The sequence below is a fragment of the Bufo gargarizans genome, chromosome 5 (genome assembly GCF_014858855.1).
Source record: "Bufo gargarizans isolate SCDJY-AF-19 chromosome 5, ASM1485885v1, whole genome shotgun sequence".
NCBI classification, from domain to species: domain Eukaryota; kingdom Metazoa; phylum Chordata; class Amphibia; order Anura; family Bufonidae; genus Bufo; species Bufo gargarizans.
The window spans coordinates 457,578,763-457,602,449 of NC_058084.1; the positions used below are offsets into that span (position 1 = coordinate 457,578,763).

General features: G+C 41.9%; 1 protein-coding gene across 1 annotated transcript; it reads right to left on the minus strand.

The window, feature by feature from the left end:
- Window positions 1-432: 432 nt before the first annotated feature.
- Window positions 433-16,783, minus strand: LOC122939520 (adseverin-like). The gene is made up of 3 exons (XM_044295589.1): window positions 16,497-16,783; window positions 9,207-9,361; window positions 433-672 (listed from the first exon to the last, which is right to left on the minus strand). The coding sequence occupies exons 1-3, from the start codon at window positions 16,687-16,689 to the stop codon at window positions 448-450; spliced, it is 573 nt and encodes a 190-aa protein (XP_044151524.1). The 5' UTR covers window positions 16,690-16,783; the 3' UTR covers window positions 433-447.
- Window positions 16,784-23,687: the final 6,904 nt, after the last annotated feature.

Here is a 23,687-nt window from a genome sequence, read left to right on the forward strand (position 1 = left end):
TATAATAGTTATATTCTTGTACATAGGAGGCAGTGTTATAGTAGTTATATTATTTTACATAGGAGCAGTATTATAGTAGTTATATTCTTGTACATGGGAGGCAGTATTATAGTAGTTATATTCTTGTACATGGGAGACAGTATTATAGTAGTTATATTCTTGTATATAGGAGCAGTATTATATTAGTTATATTCCTGAACATAGGAGGCAGTATTATAGTAGTTATATTCTTTTACATAGCAGCAGTATTATAGTAGTTATATTCTTGTACATAGGAGGCAGTATTATGGTAGATATAAAATCTTACATGTGAAACATTTTCATGTATTTCATCAAGAAAGAGGGATAACTATTGCTATAACTGTAAGCAGTAAGTATGACAGAGAAATCTGGGAAAGTTTCACTTATTATTAGAAAGAAGATTAGGTAGGTATAGGATAGTTTTTTTCAATAACAGAATGTTTTTTTCAAAAACATAGAGGCGCAGCAGTTCTCATCCTTCTCACTTACAGATCCCAGATCAATGATGAAGCAGTCTCCACTGTTGAAGCTGGACCAGTTAAGAGGAACCTCTGTTGCTCTCACCACTCTTCGACCTTTGATATGAAATAGACGTTGGGCAGTGAGGTCATTAGTCACCACATGCGTGAAACCAGATGCCACTCCACCAGCCTGAAAATCAATATAATGGGATAAGTTAAGGTATTAGTTTTTTTTTTTAAATAACAGTATATTGGTGTTGCTATATTTCATGGTGTCTGATGATCATCTAATGTGTATGGGTGTCCTCCACTCTGAGCTATCCTGAGAATTGATAATGTTAAAAGAGAAGTTTTCTACTTTTGTTCTGCCCAGCAAAGTTTGAGAATCATTACAGATTACGTCTGCCTCAGTTTTGGTATTTCTGTAGTGATTATTGTGCTAGTTTTAGCGGTGCTAATTTGTATTACTCTTTGTTTTTCCTGTTACTAAGACTGCTGCATTGTGGGTGGTGCAAAGCATTTTGGAAGTGCAAAACATGCTGGGAAAGAGAGGTCTCCAGTCACCAGGACACATCAGCAGAGCTGTCGTATGCATGTCTCCTTCTCAAACGCTTCCATCCTTGTAAAAGCATATCTGGTGAGAGATCTACCTTTGTTTCAGGGATATTATGTTATGCAGAGTTGTTCAGTCAGTTGTAATTGCTACTCAGGGAGTTGTTACTACTGTTAGCTAGACATGTAATCTTATGTACAGGCAGCCATTTCACCATGTGCTTCAGTGTTATACAAATGTTACAGTACATGCTATTCTATAAGTTATACTTATACATGCTATTTGTATTCTTGTAGTTTTACCAAACAATCCTCTTTTGCCAATCAACAATCCTGTTTTACCAATAAACAAGTTAGACAACAAAGAACAGTCCTCTTATTTGGAAGACAGGAATGGTTTATGCTGAATGTCAGACTGCACACTGTGTGAACGTGTATGAAGACAGAACAACTTTGGATGGTCCCTACTTGTTAGAAAGCTCCTTGAGAATAAGCTGATCACAAGATATCCTGCAACAATCAGATTTAATCAGCGAAGAGACCTGGCAGTAAGTGTTCAATTTTTCTGCAGGTCCGCCACAGGAGGAACGAAGTATTAAACAGTGTCCATTTATATCAATTAGTTGTTACAGGCAAGAGGCATTGTTAGCAGCCACTGTCTAGTCTGGACAAGAGTTGAGGATCCTGAACAGAGGGCACCCCTCTATTACCCCAAATTCTCTAGTAGGCTGTAGGAAACGGTTTTCCTAATAGCCCCTTAAAGGGAACCGGTTACCTTGAATATACTGTGTAATCTGCAGGCAGCATGTTATCGGGCAGGAGGAGCTGAGCAGATTGATATATACAAACCGGATTCCAAAAAAGTTGGGACACTAAACAAATTGTGAATAAAAACTGAATGCAATGATGTGGAGATGGCAAATGTCAATATTTTATTTGTAATAGAACGTAGATGACAGATCAAACGCTTAATCCGAGTAAATGTATCATTTTAAAGGAAAAATAAGTTGATTCAAATTTTCACGGTGTCAACAAATCCCCAAAAAGTTGGGACAAGTAGCAATAAGAGGCTGGAAAAAGTAAATTTGAGCATAACGAAGAGCTGGAAGACCATATAACACTAATTAGGTCAATTGGCAACATGATTGGGTATAAAAAGAGCTTCTCAGAGTGGCAGTGTCTCTCAGAAGCCAAGATGGGTAGAGGATCACCAATTCCCACAATGTTGTGCAGAAAGATAGTGGAGCAATATCAGAAAGGTGTTACCCAGCGAAAAATTGCAAAGACTTTGCATCTATCATCATCAACTGTGCATAACATCATCCGAAGATTCAGAGAATCTGGAACAATCTCTGTGCGTAAGGGTCAAGGCCGTAAAACCATACTGGATGCCCGTGATCTCCGGGCCCTTAAACGACACTGCACCACAAACAGGAATGCTACTGTAAAGGAAATCACAGAATAGGCTCAGGAATACTTCCAGAAACCATGGTCAGTGAACACAATCCACCGTGCCATCCGCCGTTGCCAGCTGAAACTCTACAGTGCAAAGAAGAAGCCATTTCTAAGCAAGATCCACAAGCTCAGGCGTTTTCACTGGGCCAGGGATCATTTAAAATGGAGTGTGGCAAAATGGAAGACTGTTCTGTGGTCAGACGAGTCACGATTCGAAGTTCTTTTTGGAAATCTGGGACGCCATGTCATCCGGACCAAAGAGGACAAGGACAACCCAAGTTGTTATCAACGCTCAGTTCAGAAGCCTGCATCTCTGATGGTATGGGGTTGCATGAGTGCGTGTGGCATGGGCAGCTTGCATGTCTGGAAAGGCACCATCAATGCAGAAAAATATATTCAGGTTCTAGAACAACATCTGCTCCCATCCAGACGTCATCTCTTTCAGGGAAGACCCTGCATTTTTCAACAAGATAATGCCAGACCACATTCTGCATCAATCACAACATCATGGCTGCGTAGGAGAAGGATCCGGGTACTGAAATGGCCAGTCTGCAGTCCAGATCTTTCACCTATAGAGAACATTTGGCGCATCATAAAGAGGAAGGTGCAACAAAGAAGGCCCAAGACGATTGAACAGTTAGAGGCCTGTATTAGACAAGAATGGGGGAGCATTCCTATTTCTAAACTTGAGAAACTGGTCTCCTCGGTCCCCAGACGTCTGTTGAGTGTTGTAAGAAGAAGGGGAGATGCCACACAGTGGTGAAAATGGCCGTGTCCCAACTTTTTTGAAATTCTGATTCAACATATTTTCCCTTAAAATGGTAAATTTTCTCAGTTTAAACTTTTGTTCCGTGATTTATGTTCTATTCTGAATAAAATATTAGAAGTTGGCGCCTCCACATCATTGCATTCAGTTTTTATTCACGATTTGTATAGTGTCCCAACTTTTTTGGAATCCGGTTTGTAGTTTTATGGGAAAAGATTCAGTAAAATCTGTACTTTTTCCATTTGTATTCCTGCTCATTCTGGGCTTTGAAGTCCAGGAGGTGGAGCTATCAATGATTGACAGCTCTCTCTGTATACACAGTCATAGAGGGAAGGCTGTCAATCACTGATAGGCCCACCTCCTCAGAATGAGCAGAAATACAAATGTAAAATGTACAAGTCTTTTCCTATAAAACTATATATCAATCTGCTCAGCTCCTCCTGCTCTATAACATGCTGCCTGCAGCTCAGATGTCATGTCGAATGTAACAGGTTCCCTTTAAAGTTCCATGAGCAGCTATCCTTTGTATGATATATGGGTGGAGGGCGACAATCACCGGTCCTGTCCTTTCCCATGATGATGCTCTGTGATGTTATGTACAAGCAACACTAGGGGGGGCTGTAATGGTTTTTGTTTGTCACCCTATTTATTTGTCTGTACCTCACATATGGCAGGCACCCTCAATGAAGACTTCAGCAAAACTGACCTAAAAAATGGATGCATGTTCTCACTGTATGGGGGGGAGGGGAGTGGATGTCTATGGGGCATTTCGCTTACACATGTTGAGGGTTATAATGTGGACAGCGTTCGGTGCAGAGCCTTTTTATCTGAGGATGATGAGGATCCGATACTGCTCTCAGGCTGATGTGGTCAGAATTTATTTCTTGGCCGTTAAATGTCAGTTTGCTGATTTGCCCACACAACGTTCTTCTGCTGCAACAATGAACCCTTTCAACCCTGGAGTCTAGAGTTTTTATGATCTGTTTACTGCTGCGTGTTAACCATTTTATACCCAATGGACGTCTCTTCCAGTCATTTGCTACTTTGTTGCTTAAAATAACTATCGTATATTTTAAGTAATATTTTCTTTGTGCAATAAAGAGAAAGGGGCCCCGCTAGGGTCATTCCCAGGGACTCTGTCCATGAAGCAGTGAGAAACTGCAGATTTAACCCTTTCCACAGTCCTAGTTCCGGGATAGGGTAGGTTGGTATGCTGTGAATTTCTCTGTTCAGTATTAATACCCTTACCCCATGTTACAAGGAGTAACCTCGAGTGACAAGTATCCTGAGGACCACTTTTCCCAGTTTTTGGTTCCCACCAAGGATCAGGATCAGCTTTTAGTGTGTGGCTTTTGACGCAGTGTAATAATGACCAAATATTACACTAATGCAGTGCCGGAATGGGGCCTGGATAGCAATACTTAAAGGGGTTGTCCAGGTTCAGAGCTGAACCCGGACTTAACCCCATTTTCACCCCTCTGGCCCCTCTAACATGAGCATTTCAGGCTCCGATGCTCTCCCTTGCCCTGCGCCGGATCGCACAGGGTAAGGGCTTGTTTTCATTTTCACACTGCTAGGAGGAGGCTCCCGCCGGTGATGTCACCGGCACTGATGGGCGGGCTTTAGCGCTGCCTAGCTTACCCATGGAGAGCCCGGTACGTCACCGGATCTCCAGAAAAAGCCTTTGCCCTGCGCAATTCAGCACAGGGCAATAGGGTGGCTACTTGCAGAGCCCCAAAAAGGAGGACATCACACCCCAAAAAGGAGGACATCACACCCCAAAAAGGAGGACATCATACCGGGGACAGTGGCGCACAATAGTTAAATACTACATACTAGATACCCAGGTTATACCAGCATGGTCCATATCACTATATACAAGAAGATGTATAACTTATACCAGCTGTACATATATAATTATATACAGGAGATGCCCAGGTTATACCAGCTGTACATATATAATTATATACAGGAGAAGCCCAGGTTATACCAGCATGCTCCATATCACTATATACAAGAAGATATATAACTTATACCAGCTGTACATATATAATTATATACAGGAGATGCCCAGGTTATACCAGCATGGTCCATATCGCTGTATACAAGAAGATATATAACTTATACCAGCTGTACATATATAATTATATACAGGAGATACCCAGGTTATACCAGCATGGTCCATATCGCTGTATACAAGAAGATATATAACTTATACCAGCTGTACATATATAATTATATACAGGAGATACCCAGGTTATACCAGCTGTACATATATAATTATATACAGGAGATGCCCAGGTTATACCAGCATGGTCCATATCGCTGTATACAAGAAGATATATAACTTATACCAGCTGTACATATATAATTATATACAGGAGATACCCAGGTTATACCAGCATGGTCCATATCGCTGTATACAAGAAGATATATAACTTATACCAGCTGTACATATATAATTATATACAGGAGATACCCAGGTTATACCAGCTGTACATATATAATTATATACAGGAGATGCCCAGGTTATACCAGCATGGTCCATATCGCTGTATACAAGAAGATATATAACTTATACCAGCTGTACATATATAATTATATACAGGAGATACCCAGGTTATACCAGCATGGTCCATATCGCTGTATACAAGAAGATGTATAACTTATACCAGCTGTACATATATAATTATATACAGGAGATACCCAGGTTATACCAGCATGCTCCATATCACTGTATACAAGAAGATGTGTAACTTATACCAGCTGTACATATATAATTATATACAGGAGATGCCCAGGTTATACCAGCATGGTCCATTGAAGATTTATAATTTATGCTAGCTGTACATTTATAATGATATCCAGATGATACCCAGGTTATTCCAGCGTAGTCCAGATATAATTTATACTCAGATATATAGTCCTGTGAGTACCTGGGCAGTGGGATCTGTGCTAACCTTGTGCCTAGTGGGCTGAGTGCTGATTCTGCTGGCTCTTCAAGCACTGGACGGCCTGGACCAGCGTGGAATCGTGGACAGTGCCACTGAGCATTGATCAGAGTGGCACCCACGCTCCGCAGCCGCTCCCGCCTTAACTAAAGGTACACGTCGGACGTGCCACGCACGCACCAGCGCTGATGGCAATGTGATGTCACATCATACAGCGCACTGTGCGGTCCGGACATGCTGCCAGGCCCTGCTCCCAGTGATGGGGATACGTAAAGCCATCCTGACCCGTGCCAACTGCCATCACCCGTGTAACCGCAAAAAAAGGAGGACTTCTTGTCGTCCGTCCTGGCCTTGCGCTGGACGGACGACCAGGAGCCTAAAACCGGACGTCTGGCCCAAAACCGGACGTCTGACCACCCTACAGGGCAAAGGAGAGCATCGGAGCATGAAACACTCCTATGCTCAGGTCAGAGGGGTGAAAATGGGGATATGGCCGAGTTCAGCTCTGAACCCGAACAACCCTTATAATCATTCAATTAAGGGATGTAGATGTATCCTGAGCGGCGGCCCTTCCATGGCTTCATCAGTGTGTGAGCGCCATGTACCCAGGCCATCAGGGTCAGCAACCTCTGTCTGGAGGCACCCCTCACTGCCCCCACTCAGAGATTGAGAAGCCGTATGCCCATTCCACCATCCTGCCCAAAAAATAGAACATGTCCATTTTGCGGACAAGAATATGCCTTTTTAACACAGGGCGTGACCTGCAGAATGGGCAAAATGCAGGACGCACATGGACGGTATCCGTGTTTTGTGGACCTCAAAATGGATTTATCGTAATTGCCCTATTGGGACTTGTCTTCCACTATACAGTTTTGCTTTCAAGAAATGTTGTCATTTTTATATCACTGCTTATTCATTGTTTTTACCTTCTAATTCTTTTCTTTTGATTTTCTGTATTAATAGTAGAGGATCCGTGGACGCCTTCTCTCATCAGCTTACAGTGATCCTCTTTTTGGGGGAACATTTTCTGGTTTTGTTCACATCATTTAACACACAGACCCATCTGAACAGTAGGTTGTTTCACACCCTATCCCTTTATCACTTCTTGTCTTCCATGTTGTAACTTAGGCTACTTTCACACTCGTGTTTTGGGCGGATCCGTCATGGATCTGCAAAAACGGATCCATTACAATAATACAACCACATGCATCCGTCATGAACGGCTCCGGTTGTATTATCTGTAACATTGCCAAGATGGACCCGTCATGAACTCCATTGAAAGTCAATGGGAGACGGATCCGTTTTCTATTGTGGCAGAGAAAACGGATCCATCCCCATTGACTTACATTGTGTGCCAGGACGGAACCGTTTGGCTCCACTTCGTCAAGCGGACAACAAAACGCTGCAGGCGGCCTCCAGAGCGGAATGGTGACTAATCGGAGGGAGACTGATCGGAGGCAAACTGATGCCTTCTGAGCGGATCCTTTTCCATTCAGAATGCATTAGGGCAAAACTGATCCGTTTTGGACCGCGTGTGAGAGCCCTGAACGGATCTCGCAAACGGAAACCAAAACGCCAGTGTGAAAGCAGCCTGATCTATACATTTCATTCACAAAGTGTTAGACGAGTTCCTTTCACTATTTGTAGATAGCTTCACTGTTATACACATTTTAGAACTATTTTGGACATAGTCCTCTGTAGAGCATCTCTTCTTGCCCGAGCTCTGTTATGCTTCCAGGTGACCAGTAAGGACGCTGTGAAACACGTAGAGACCGCCGCTGAAATACTCCACAGTTTACGTCCACATTTCATACTATTGTTTTATATTGTTTTTTATAAACAGTTCTGAACAGGCGGGCAGGTTAGGGCTTTGGGGATTAGAGTGGGGTTTTTGTTTTTTTTATTGTATTGTAATTGCTAAATTTAATAAATAAAGAGTTAAAAAAAAGTTTCTTCCTTAGCTCCCGGTTCCATATATGCATTTTATTGTCATCACATTATACCAAACCACTATGGGTACTGACATTAACCCCTTCTCTGCCCTAGACCACCAGGGATACTGACATTAAGCTTTTCTATTTCCTAGATCATTATGGATACTGACATTAACCCTTTCTCTGCCCTAGACCACTAGGGATACTGAAATTAACCCTATCTATTCTTTAGACAATAATGGATACTGAAAAACCCTTTCTCTGCCCCAGACCACCAGGGATACTGACATTTATCTTTTCTCTTTCCTAACCACTTTGGATACTGACATTAACCCTTTCTCTGCCCTAGACCACCAGGGATACTGACATTATTATTTTCTCTTTCCTAACCACTTTGGATACTGACATTAACCCCTTCTCTGCCCTAGACCACCAGGGATACTGACATTATTCTTTTCTCTTTCCTAACCACTTTGGATACTGACATTAACCCTTTCTCTGCCCTAGTCCACCAGGGATACCTATATTAACCCTATCTATTCCTTAGACAACTATGGATACTGAAATTAACCCTTCCTCTGCCCCAGACCACCAGGAATAATGATATTATTATTTTCTCTTTCCTAACCACTTTGGATACTGGCATTAACCCTTTCTCTGCCCTAGATAACCAGGGATACTGATATTAACTCTTTTTATTTCCTACGCCATTTTGGACACTGGAATTAACCCTTTTTTCTGCCCTATACCACTATAAATGCTAGCATTACTCCTTTCTCTGCCCTAGACCACTATGGATACTGGTATTAACACTTTCTCTGCCCCTAACCACCAAAGAGCATTCATGGGGTACTATTCTCTGCATTAAGGGTTCCAAATCCTATCAATAAAAGCCCAGTCTGGTGACCGATCCTCTCAGAAGGACTATTCTTGGAGGCGCTATACATGGTAGCACTGACTATCGATGGTGGGATGCTGGGTATTGGGTAGCACATATATCGGGCAGTCTTCCTCTGTAAGAACCCCAAGACCAGAGTGAGAAGAAGAATGGCTGAACTCACTGTACCTTATACTTAATCCCTCCTTTGAAATATCCAACAAACACACTGGATTCGTAGCCTTGTAGTTCTCTGTACTGAATGGGCTTTCCTCCAAGATAGTCATCCATTTGCACGGTGAAAATGGCGGCTGACGTGCTTTCATCTTGAGAGCATTCCTTCCCTATGGAGGAAAATTTGGAATATTTTTAAGGATAAAAGTTAAAATAGACCTAAGAAGACCCCCTTAAGATGGAGAAGGCAATAAGGGTCCTTACATTAATAGTTATGATACAATGTAACATGTTAATATTGGGATACGGCAAAGTCACTTGTAAGGGTACTTTCACACTTTGTTTCCCAGCATAGAGTTCTGTCCTAGGGGCTCAATACCGGAAATAAATGGATCAGTTTTATCCTAATGCATTCTGAATGGAGAGCAATCCGTCCAGGATGCATCAGTTCAGTCCCTCTTACGTTTTTTTGGATGGAGAAAATACCGCGGCATGCTGCAGTTCTCTCTCCGGCCAAAAATACTGATCAGTTGCCGGAATACCGGATCCGGCATTAATTTACATTCAAGTGTATTAGTGCCGGATCCGGTATTAAGTGTTCCGGCAAAACGGATGCGGCTTTCTGGTCTGCGCATCCGCAGACCTTTAAAAATGCAAAAAAAAAATATTACTGGATCCGTTTTTCCGGATGACACTGGAGAGACGGATCAGGTATTGCAATGCATTTGTCAGACGGATCCGTCTGACAAATGCCATCAGTTTGCGTCCAGATTGCTGGATCCGGCAGGCAGTTCCGGCGACGGAAATGCCTGCCGGAATCCTCTGCCGCAAGTGTGAAAGTGCCCTAACTTAGGCCTCCTGCACACGACAGGTTTTTTTCCCCGTTTACTGGCCGTTTTTTGCGTTCCGTATACGGTCCGTATACGGAACCATTCATTTCAATGGTTTCGCAAAATAAACGGAATGTACTCCGTATGCATTCCGTTTCCTTATTACCGTTTTTCCGTTCCATTTAAAGATAGAACATGTCCTATTATTGCCAGCAAATCACGTTCCGTGGCTCCATTCAAGTCAATGGGTCCGCACAAAAACGGAACACATACGGAAATGCATCCGTATGTCTTTGTTTCCATTCCATTTTTTGCGGAACCATCTATTGAAAATGTTATGCCCAGCCCAATTTTATCTATGTAATTACTGTATACTGTATATGCCATATGGAAAAACGGAACGGAAAAACGAAAACACAACGGAAACAAAAAACGGAACAACGGATCCGTGAATAACGGACCGCAAAACACTGAAAAAGCCATACGGTCGTGTGCAGGAGGCCTTAGGCTGAGTTCACACTTCAGTTATTTCCATCAGTTATTAGGAGCCAAAACCAAGTGCGGGTCAAAAACACAGGAGAGGAGGACATTTTACCTTTATACCTGATCTCGCTACTGATTTTGGCTCACAATAACTGATGGAAATAACTGATGTGTGAACTTAGCCTTAATGGGTGGCCCACTTTAAAAATCCCATTTTCATACACCCTATTAGGGAATTCCGGGGTAATAGAAGGTGGTCCTCTGAATGGGATCCTTATCTTTGGGAGCTGAGAGCGGTTACAAGGAGCGTCTCTCGCTCTGGAGGACCCGTCCTGTCCTGCATTATGCAGAACATCCATTGATATGAAAGGACCATGTGTAATAATGAATTTCCCCTGTGGAGGCGCTGCAGATAATTGAACACTGACCACCAGGTTTCCCTCTACAGACTGCAGGAGATCGCTGGGGTCCCAGCAGGGGGGCACTTTGTGATCAGATTATTGCTGCGTAGTTCAGTTTATACTGCAGATTTCCAAAGTGGAGAAGAACTCCTTTAATATATAAAGTTCATTTTGGACAAAAAAAAACGTAAAAAATTTGTCGGAGGAGTAATTGGGGAATGGCCCAACATAGAGTCATAGAAATGGTTGTTACGTGGGGAAAGTAAGTAGTTGATGAAACTGACAAGTCAGGAGAGGTGACCCCTTTAAATAATAGCACCACGTAGTGCCCAAACAATATACCTTTATCTAGTGCCCAAACAATATACCTTTATCTAGTGCCCAAACAACAATATACCATCATATAGTAACCAAATAACTGAGCTATACAGCACCAAAAATAATACCGAAAGAGTATCATCAGAGAGTGCCGAAATACATCCCCATGTAGTCACCAAATAACAGAGCTATGCAGTGCATAAATAATAGCGTCACATAGTGCTTAGAATAGGCTCAGCAAGTATCCGTCCGCCTCATAACTGCAGCTGCCTCTGAACAAGGGCCACAAAACCAAATTCTATTAATTCCACTCCCTGCAAAATGGATTCCTATCCCATCGCAGTGTGGTATCGTCTCGCCTAGTAGTGCACTCGTCAATGACAGTAGTAAACCACCTGCTGCCGACTGATAAAGTATCGGCGTCTTGGCTTCTGTCCATTCAGTTACACGGGTTGTTTGGACATCACGTGTGACATCGATGTCACGGTTTCCACACACACGGTTTGCATTATTCATACATCACATGATCATCGTCGTAGTTCTATTACGGTAGTTTATTTCTGATGTGATGCTGTAGGTCACTACAATGTGTGGGCGACAACCCCTGATTAAAACCAGCATCAGCAAATATCTAGAATGTGACCCACGGAGGGCCTCTGTGGTGGTGGTGGTGGTGGTATCTGGGCGATGTGTTGTGTTTTGAGCGCTATATGGCTGCACAGTTGTTTGATACATTGTAGCTGTAGAATGTATTGTATGTAGCATGGTGATATCCCTGCATCTGCTTATCCACAGGCTCCAGACTGTGCTCCACTGCAGCGTGAAAGTCCAGGGGTCAAAATTCAAAAATTCAAAGCAAATGGTGCTGTTGATAGCTACAAATTACTAGCGCCAGATAAGGCTCGGGTCACAATTCCAGTTCCTCTATCTTGTATAAGAGGAAGTTTTATTACAGCAAGAATAGAAAAACCACAACCACACAAGCCCTGGGACATCCAATGTAGACATAGTAGAGTACATGCAACGTATGACGAAATACTAAAACGTACTGGCCTAGACAACCACACATCGGGGATATGCAGAATTGTCCCGTATTAGGCAAAAAGTTTACTATATGCTCCACCCATTATATAGGGCACACCCCCAGTCTATGGCAAGGGAATTACAAGAAATGTATATGACTCCAGGCATCACAACCCAAAGTACAGGCCCATGAAACAAATATAGACCCCAGACCAGACTCCGTCAACTAATACAGACTCCAGACTAAAACCCCATAAGCTAATACAGACCCCTGACCAACTCCCTGAAATAAATATAGACCCCACAACAAACCCTCTAAACTAATATAGACCCCAGACCAGACTTCTTCAACTAATACAAACCCCTGACTAACCCTGATCAGACCCCAGACCCTCTAAATAAATAGAGACTCCTGATCCAACCCCCTAAACTAATACAGACTCCCTCCAGACTAACCCTGATCAGACCCCAGACCAGAGCCTCTGAATAAATACAGACCACCGATCCAACCCCCTAAACTATTACAGACCCCTTTCCAGACCCATAAACTAATAGAGACCCCTGACCAGACCCCTAAAATAAGAACAGACCCCTGATCAACCCCTTGAAATAAATATAGACCCCACACCAAACCCTGTAAACTAATATAGACCCCAGACCAGACTTCTTCAACTAATACAGACTCCCTCCAGACTAACCCTGATCAGACCCCAGACCAGACCCTCTGAATAAATATAGACCACCGATCCAACCCCCTAAACTAATACAGACCCCTTACCAGACCCCATAAACTAATACAGACCCCTGACCAGACCCCATAAACTAATACAGACCCCTGACCAGACCCCCTAAACTAATACAGACCCCTGATCAGACCCCCTAAACTAATACCGACCCCTGATCAGACCCCCTAAACTAATACAGACCCCTGACCAAACCCCTGAAATAAATACAGACCCCTGATCAACCCCCTGAAATAAATATAGACTCCAGACCAAACCCCCTAAACTAATACAGACCCCTGACTAACCCTGATCAGACCCCATACCAGACCCTCTGAAAAAAATACAGACCACCGATCCAACCCCCTAAACTAATACAGACCCCTGACAAGACCCCATAAACTAATACAGACCCCTGACAAGACCCCATAAACTAATACAGACCCTTGACCAGACCCTCTGAATAAATACAGACCCTTGACCAGACCCTCTGAATAAATACAGACCCTGATCAAACCCCCTAAACTAATACAGACACCTGACTAATGATGATCACACTCCACACCAGACCCTCTGAATAAATACAGACCCCTGATCAAATCCCCTAAACTAATACAGACCCTTGACCAGACCCTCTGAATAAATACAGACCCTTGACCAGACCCTCTGAATAAATACAGACCCTGATCAAACCCCCTAAACTAATACAGACACCTGACTAATGATGATCACACTCCACACCAGACCCTCTGAATAAATACAGACCCCTGATCAAATCCCCTAAACTAATACAGACACCTGACCAGACCCCCTAAACTAATATAGACCCCTAAACCATTACAAACCCCTGACTAACCCTGATCAGACCCCAGACCAGTCCCCCTAAATAAATACAGATTCCTGATCCAACCACCTAAGCTAATACTGTACAGACCCCTGACTAACCCTGATTTGACCCCAGACTAGACCACCTAAATAAATACAGACCCCGATCCAACTCCTTAAACTAATACAGACCCTAGAACTGATCTAAATTGATACAGACCCCAGACCAGACCCCCTAAATAAATACAGACCCCTGATCCAAGCCCCTAATAAAATAGAGACCCCTTATATAAATATAGCCCTCAGACCAGACTGCGCTTAACTCTCCTCCTCATTTCTGCAGGAATGTTTTCATTTCAGTGCACAAACAATGCAAGCGCAAATTCAGCTCTGCTACCTCTTCGTTCACATCCATTCATGCACAAGTTGTAGCAGTGCTGAGTTTGCCATTGGATGCAAGTTGTGATTATATCAGAAGGTGCAGAGCACTGCAGGTCTACAGCTATCGGAGTCATGTTTGTGTATACACAATGTGAATGACATCCAGTGCACATACAGCCCTGCCTCATGTATATATTACACTGAGCCCTCAGTCATACAGCTACCCCTGACGTCACTGTATACAGCTACCCCTGACGTCCCTGTATACAGCTACCCCTGACGTCCCTGTATACAGCTACCCCTGATGTCCCTGTATACAGCTACCCCTGACATCTCTGTATACAGCTACCCCTGACATCTCTGTATACAGCTACCCCTGACATCTCTGTATACAGCTATCTATGATGTCCCTGTATACAGCTACCCCTGACATCTCTGTATACAGCTACCCCTGACATCACTGTATACAGCTATCCCTGACATCTCTGTATACAGCTACCCCTGACATCTCTGTATACAGCTATCTATGATGTTACTGTATACAGCTACCCCTGACATCTCTGTATACAGCTATCCCTGACATCACTGTATACAGCTATCCCTGACATCACTGTATACAGCTACCCCTGATGTCACTGTATACAGCTACCCCTGACATCTCTGTATACAGCTACCCCTGACGTCCCTGTATACAGCTACCCCTGACATCTCTGTATACAGCTATCCCTGACATCTCTGTATACAGCTAACCCTGACATCTCTGTATACAGCTACCCCTGATATCACTGTATACAGCTACCCCTGATGTCACTGTATACAGCTACCCCTGACATCTCTGTATACAGCTGATGATACTGCTGATGCTGAGAGATTTATTTGTGCCGTTCCTTTAAGAAAGTCTTCTATTAATGACTACAATGGACTCTCTTGGCCACAAGTCTTTTAAGGAATTATCTTCTTGGCATGGTGCCCGCCTCGCTACCCAAATCTCACGTCCTGTGCACCAGTTAGCGAGGTCTCATCCTCAGATGTATGTATGATGCACACTTTAGGCTTTGCAAATACAGTCATAGAAACCCAGGAAGCTGAGATCTAGGGAGCTGTTTGAAGTCCTCACATTATAGATCTGCTTGTGCCCTGTGGGGGGCGCTGTGGTCACTAGTGATTTACTTTAGCAGGTGACAGGTGGCATGGGACAGGAGAAGAGGCAGCCCAGAGGGGGAAACCTGCAGCACCACATATCTCAGCTTCTAGGACCTCTGCAATAGTGAAGAAGGACAGGACAGTTAAAGGGGTTGTTACAGAAAGTAACAGGGGGTCCCCCCCCCCCCCCAGGGAGTTTTTCCGCTTTGGGTATGTTCAGACGGTGGAATGTTCATGCAGATTTTGGCGCCTATTACGCGGAAGATCTTTCCAGCCTCATTGTCACTTGTCACTTGCTCCCATTGCCAGCGGGTGAAACCAGAGGAGAAATGTCACATCTGCACCATAAATAGTGACAACACCATTCTGAGGCTCCCATAGGGTTGTCATCTCGCTTCCCCCACAATAGAAATGTCTTGAACATGGACCATGTCCAAAAATGACCTTTTCCTATGTCCTATTAGGGTGTTTTAAGCTAATGGGGTACCCGGACCCCCGGAGGGGCTTTCCCCTTTAAAGGGGTTGTGCAGCATTCTAAAACAGCGACACACCTGTCCACAGGTTGGGGGCGGTATTGCAGCTCACGGAGTGCAATACCCGATGCAACCCATGGGCCGATGTGGCGCTGTTTCTAATCTAGGACAACCCCTTTAAGACATAGCAGGGAAGTACATCATGGTCCCCATTGTCTCACGCCATCTTTCTATAACCGATGCTGATGATAATATCACTCTGGGAAATAACAGGCTGAAATGTAATAACCGCGCGCTAATAAAAGCTATAACTTTGCATTCTCCAGGGATGATGCTGGTGCAGCACAACAAACACGTCTCTGCACTGCGCGATAATTTCTTGGAGTGAAGCTCATTATACCATCTCTCCAGTTATGACATGCCTCTATGATAAAGTGATTATCATCATCGCCCACACCTCTCCCTCTCAGCCGCTGATTGTTTTAAGCCCGCTGAGGTAGCAGAGCTGAGTTTGTCACTTAGCGTAATTCGCTAGTGCTATGTCCCTACTAGATGTCACTCTGGGTAAACCTTCTGCATTATCCTATCTCAGAGAGCTATCGCGAAGCAACCTCAGAGAGGTATACGACAAATTCGGCTCTGCTACATCTGTCAAACGAAGCACTCAATAGACACGTTGACTGTGCGAAGTCAAGGCAAAACTTACCGAGCCAGTAGTGCAGGTCGTAATATTTGCTGTTGCTCTTCAGTATGGTATGGAGAATGATATAAGCGTCTCCCACGTAGAAGTTACCGTGTAGACTTTCCGGGACAGGGACCAGGTCCATTTTCTCAATTCTCCAGATCTGGAGACCGGACTTCTGGCCGGCATCGGCGAACTCCTTGTGATAGAGGACCATGGTGGATGCAGCAAGAACAAAGAGAAGGAACTTCTGGAGCAGCTGCAGCGCAGTGTGCTGGGACCCTGCGAGTGTGCTGCACTGATATACAGTAGTGCCAGGAAGAGGGAGTGCTCGCTGGTGTAGTAGGTGTGTTCCTCTCTGCAGCGTGCATCCCCGGCCTGCGCAAACACTGCACACACAGAGCAGCTATTCATACTCAGGGGTATTCTTAGCCTGAAAATTAGTTTTCTAGGTGGAGACGTGTGTAACTCTGCGCAACGGGGTACTGGACTATTCCAGGACTAGTACTAGGCAGACACTGGCTCTTTTATGACTTTAGTGCCGATGTAGTAATCAGGGAAGTCCACAGAGGGCCCTGGTGCAAATGCAGAATAGGGGCCCCTTGTTCCTTATAGCTCAGCCTCCTTTATGAGTATCTGTGGTACCTACCTAACAGAAAAAGGAGGCAACAGGGGAAATCCTTAGTTTTCTCTTCTACATCTCCTCTAGTGATATAATATACTATACATATTACGGTATATTCAGGCAACACAAAATACAATGCGCACAACACAAACCGCAATAAAACCGTCTTATGAGTTCAATCTGCATAAGCCGATAGGATCTACGAGAAGTTTTTTTTAAATTAACAGGGAAGTGTTATAACAGTTATATTTCTGTACATAGGAGCAGTATTATAGTAGTTATATTCTTGTACATAGGAGCAGTATTATAGTAGTTATATTCCTGTACATAGGAGCAGTATTATAGTAGTTATATTCTTGTACATAGGAGCAGTATTATAGTAGTTATATTCTTGTACATAGGAGCAGTATTATAGTAGTTATATTCTTGTACATAGGAGCAGTATTATAGCAGTTATATTCTTGTACATAGGAGCAGTGTTTTAGCAGTTATATTCTTGTACATAAAAGGCAGTATTATAGTAGTTATATTCTTGTACATAGAAGGCAGTATTATAGTAGTTATATTCCTGTACATAGGAGCAGTATTATAGTAGTTATATTCTTGTACATAGGAGCAGTATTATAGTAGTTATATTCTTGTACATAGGAGCAGTATTATAGTAGTTATATTCTTGTACATAGGAGGCAGTATTATAGTAGTTATATTCTTGTACATAGGAGGCAGTATTATAGTAGTTATATTCTTGTACATAGGAGCAGTATTATATTAGATATATTCTTGAACATAGGAGGCAGTATTATAGAAGTTATATTCTTGTACATAGGAGCAGTATTATAGTAGTTATATTCTTGTACATAGGAGCAGTATTATAGTAGTTATATTCTTGTACATAGGAGGCAGTATTACAGTAGTTATATTCTTGTACATAGGAGCAGTATCATAGTAGTTATATTCTTGTACATAGGAGCAGTATTATAGTAGTTATATTCCTGTACATAGGAGCAGTATTATAGTAGTTATATTCTTGTACATAGGAGGCAGTATTATAGTAGTTATATTCTTGTACATAGGAGGCAGTATTATAGTAGTTATATTCTTGTACATAGGAGGCAGTATTATATTAGATATATTCTTGAACATAGGAGGCAGTATTATAGAAGTTATATTCTTGTACATAGGAGCAGTATTATAGTAGTTATATTCTTGTACATAGGAGGCAGTATTATAGTAGTTATATTCTTGTACATAGGAGGCAGTATTATAGTAGTTATATTCTTGTACATAGGAGGCAGTATTATAGTAGTTCTATTCTTGTACATAGGAGCAGTATTATAGTAGTTATATTCTTGTACATAGGAGCAGTATTATAGTAGTTATATTCTTGTACATAGGAGGCAGTATTATAGTAGTTATATTCTTGTACATAGGAGGCAGTATTATAGTAGTTATATTCTTGTACATAGGAGGCAGTATTATAGTAGTTCTATTCTTGTACATAGGAGGCAGTATTATAGTAGTTCTATTCTTGTACATAGGAGCAGTATTATAGTAGTTATATTCTTGTACATAGGAGCAGTATTATAGTAGTTATATTCTTGTACATAGGAGGCAGTATTATAGTAGTTATATTCTTGTACATAGGAGGCAGTATTATAGTAGTTATATTCTTGTACATAGGAGGCAGTATTATAGTAGTTCTATTCTTGTACATAGGAGCAGTATTATAGTAGTTATATTCTTGTACATAGGAGCAGTATTATAGTAGTTATATTCTTGTACATAGGAGAAGTATTATAGTAGTTATATTCTTGTACATAGGAGCAGTATTATAGTAGTTATATTCTTGTACATAGGAGCAGTATTATGGTAGTTATATTCTTGTACATAGGAGCAGTATTATAGTAGTTATATTCTTGTACATAGGAGCAGTATTATAGTAGTTATTATCTTGTACATAGGAGGCAGTATTACAGTAGTTATATTCTTGTACATAGGAGCAGTATCATAGTAGTTATATTCCTGTACATAGGAGCAGTATTATAGTAGTTATATTCTTGTACATAGGAGGCAGTATTATAGTAGTTATATTCTTGTACATAGGAGGCAGTATTATAGTAGTTATATTCTTGTACATAGGAGGCAGTATTATATTAGATATATTCTTGAACATAGGAGGCAGTATTATAGAAGTTATATTCTTGTACATAGGAGCAGTATTATAGTAGTTATATTCTTGTACATAGGAGGCAGTATTATAGTAGTTATATTCTTGTACATAGGAGGCAGTATTATATTAGATATATTTTTGAACATAGGAGGCAGTATTATAGTAGTTATATTCTTGAACATAGGAGCAGTATTATGGTAGTTATATTCTTGTACATAGGAGCAGTATTATAGTAGTTATATTCTTGTACATAGGAGCAGTATTATAGTAGTTATGATCTTGTACATAGGAGGCAGTATTACAGTAGTTATATTCTTGTACATAGGAGCAGTATCATAGTAGTTATATTCCTGTACATAGGAGCAGTATTATAGTAGTTATATTCTTGTACATAGGAGGCAGTATTATAGTAGTTATATTCTTGTACATAGGAGGCAGTATTATAGTAGTTATATTCTTGTACATAGGAGGCAGTATTATATTAGATATATTCTTGAACATAGGAGGCAGTATTATAGAAGTTATATTCTTGTACATAGGAGCAGTATTATAGTAGTTATATTCTTGTACATAGGAGGCAGTATTATAGTAGTTATATTCTTGTACATAGGAGGCAGTATTATATTAGATATATTTTTGAACATAGGAGGCAGTATTATAGTAGTTATATTCTTGAACATAGGAAGCATTATTATCGCTGCCTAGCTTCTGTATTGCAAGCACTGGACAGTGAAGTGAAAGCGTAATCGTAAGACTTCAGGGTCAGGGATGGTTACGTGTTCACTGCCTAGCTCAAAGTGGTGGAGGTACAACCTCGCATGAAAAGGAGTCGAGCGTTGGGTGCAGGCAGGTACTACGACACCACCCCTGTTGCTCCCAGGGGCTAATTAACATAAAATAAAAAGCCTTATTTCTCCACTATGGGGCCATTGATGAAAATAAGACAAACATCATTCGAATGTATTGAAAGGCACACATCTGGCATGCAAGATGATTTTATATGAAGCTGTGTTGTGACAGATTTCCTTTAATGCAGTTATTTGAACACTAAACAGTACTAATTTACTGTATTTTCTCCTGCGTTAGTGGCCAATAAACATGACTAGTGCTCTTTTTAACATTGATTACTCTACTTATTGGGCTTAGCATGAAACTTTACAGAGGTTCTGCACTCGTGTCACTGAGCAGACTGTTCGGTGATTAGATGAGTATGTGGGATTCCCATAGAGTTTCTGGGAATGTGCTTCACAATCCGCAGGAAAAACAATGTAGATCACTTTTTGATACTTTGCATAATTCTCTCTTAAAATCACTTAGAATAATATCAAACTTCTACTAATGACCAGGCCAGTAAAGCAGTTAGGATGGAGCAGACTGTCACGTGTAGTCACAGAGCACGCTCGTTTCATGTCCTCTTGGTTTGCAGAGCTGTAGAAGATCAGCATTGTTTTGCCTGTTGAGGTCTGGTTTTGATTTGGCAAGTCTCGTAAATGAATTTTCAGGCTTTGTTGCTAGGTTATGTAGCAGTACGCAATGGAGAAAAAATGTATAAATCTTACTACGAGATCCTAGTGAATGCACCGTGTAAACGTCTGCAGAATGTTAGACATGAAGTTGCTTATTCAGGAAGTCTGGGCTGCAAGGAATGAGCATTCGCATGTCGGACTATAGCTCTAAAGTCCTTGAGTTATCAACTCCTTCTGAAATAGTATGGCTACTAAAAGGGGTATTCCATTTACTAAAAAATATTTTCTGTCCACGGGACACTACCACTGGGATCCTAACTGGCTGCTAAAATTGCAGACCCCAGTCCTCTGTCCAATCCTCCACAATGCTTGTCCCTAAATAATGGAAACTAAAGTTCTTGGCTTTTTCCATGTCTCCTGTAGACTAAAAGGGCACTTATCAGCAGGATCAACCTTATTAAACCCAGAATACTACAAGGTAGAATCAATCCTGATGATTAAAATGATACCTGTCTTGTGAAAATCGGTTGCAGCGTTCCCGAGAAATAAGAGTTTTATTCTTCATGCGAAGGAGAGCTTCAGTGGACTGAGGGGAGGGGCCGGCACTGGAAAGCTCAGTAGGTGGAGTGGACCAAGGGGCCAAGCCCCGCCCCTTTCTGCACTGATGCCCAAATATGCATAAAAAGTATTTTTTCTTGGGAACACTACAACCGATTTTCACAAGACATGTATCATTTTAAACAGCAGGATCAACTCTACCAGGCAATATGGTTGATCCTGCTGACAGGTGCTCTTTAAAGCTATTCACATTAGTCAAAAATTTTCAAAACAGATGATTTCCATCAAAATCATTGTCTGGTGAATTTTACCAATGATCGTTTTAGCTGACCATTGACAGACCAACATTGAAGTCAGCCATGTTTAAAGCCGCCCATACAAAGCAATGTCACGGATTGATATCGCACTGACAAGCCCTGACTTTATTGATATGGTACTCCGAATGAAGTATGAACTCCATAGTATATCAGATCACTCTCTCATCTTGCTCGTAGTTAAAGACAGGGATCCAGTACGGAAGATCCGGAGATTTAGGCTTAACCCACATTGGATAAGCCTGATCAAGAAGCAAGAAAATATAGGTAATGAGATCAGAGAGTTTTGGAAATACAATATCAATTCAATCCATATTCACTTCGTATGGGATGCATTAAAGGCATTTAATACGGGGAGTATATATGAGTAAAATAAACAAAACTAAAGCTATATTCGCAACTTGAGGAGAGGGTCGGGGCAGTCGAGAAAGAAATTAGTCAAAAAAATAAATACAGAAATCCAACAGCAATTAACCAAAGCAAATGAGGAGTATAGAAAATATTTAATTTGCAAAAGCTCAGCACAGGTTTTTTTCTCTGGCCAGAGATATTTCTGTGAGTCCGGAAAACCCGGACGACTGTTGGCATCTATAATCCAAAATCAAAAAGGCAATAATAAAGTCAAATGCATTAGATCGAAAAACGGTGACATAATAACTGATCCAGAGGAAATTAAACGGGAGTTTGTTAATTACTTCTCAACGCTATACAAATCTGGTCTAAAAGGGAATGAGGAAGGCTTTGATTCCTTTATCATTTAAAATCGATATCCCCGTATTAACGGAGAAGGAAAGCGCCTTATTGAATGCGCCAATACAACTGAAAGAGTTACACGAAGCTATGAAATCCATCCGTGGGAACTCGTCTCCCGGTTCTGACGGACTCCCCTTTGAGATCTATGGAAGCTACGAGGAGACTCTTCTTCCCTATCTACTTCAAGTTCTGAATGACTCTGGGGAATCGGGCAGCCCCAAGCTATTATTATTACCCTTATTCCGAAAAAAGGCAAGAATGAAAAGGAGATCATATCGGCCAATATCACTATTAAATACAGACTTTTAAATCTGTGCGAAAATACTTGCAAGGCGATAAATAAATGGATCCACCCAGATCAAACTGGGTTCATCCCTAAACGGCATGCTCAAACTGATATTCGAAGAGCCATGGTTAATATCCAGGTGGGGGAGGACCGCTCCATCCTGACTTTAGATGCTGCTAAAGCATTTGACAGGGTGGAGTGGAACTACCTCTGGAAGATCATGGCCAAGATGAACTTGGGACATCATTTTATTAAACGGGTACAACTACTCTACAGTCGTCCACTGGCAAGAATCAGCATTGATGGGGTATGGTCTGACCCTTTTGAGTTACACGGGGGTACTAGACAGGACTTCCCTCTTTCTCCCCTACTCTTCGCGGTTTTCTTAGAACCTCTAGCTTGCAAAATAAGACAAGATGAGAATATCATGGGATTCGGGGGGACGGAGATTACATGATAAAATAAGTCTGTACGCAGACAATGTCCTTATATTCTCAAAAGCTGGATGGGCAGCCATACCGTATGTTGTGAAGGTAATCAATGAATTTGGCTCCATTTGAAATCAACTGGTATTGCTTCCTTTGAAGCGACGGTTGGCTAGTGAAGTGGTAAATTTTAGCGTGTTGAACCCCACAGACCAGCTGGAGTATCTGGTCGTAAAGATTAGCGGGGTATTACAGGACTTCGATAAGTTACATTTAATCCCACTGCTCGGTAAACTCAAAGGTAAAATCAGAGTATGGCAGAAGCTTACATTGAGTCAAACAGAGAGAATTGCCCTAATAGAAATGGTCCTACTCCCGCAAATTTTATATACCCTTACAGCATGCCCAATCTGGATCGAGGAACATTTCTTTAACCAATTGGAAAGTCTAATTAACGATCTGATACGGGGAAGAAAGAGAGTTTGGATTAAGCAGAGATATCTCTGGCTTGCAGAAGAGGAGGGGGGAATCTCCTTACCCTACTTTCAGGGTTATTTTATGGCTACACAAATCCAATGGTGCCTTGGGCCAGGAGAGGACACCCTTGTGCAATACTTC

Excerpts from the sequence above, each read along its gene's own strand:
- LOC122939520 (XM_044295589.1), bottom strand. The coding sequence starts at position 16,689 with ATGGTCCTCTATCACAAGGAGTTCGCCGATGCCGGCCAGAAGTCCGGT. Across the intron at positions 9,362-16,496 it reads CGACCTGCACTACTGGCTCG|GGAAGGAATGCTCTCAAGAT; the intron begins GTAAGTTTTGCC and ends TTTCCTCCATAG. Across the intron at positions 673-9,206 it reads AAGGAGGGATTAAGTATAAG|GCTGGTGGAGTGGCATCTGG; the intron begins GTACAGTGAGTT and ends ATTGATTTTCAG.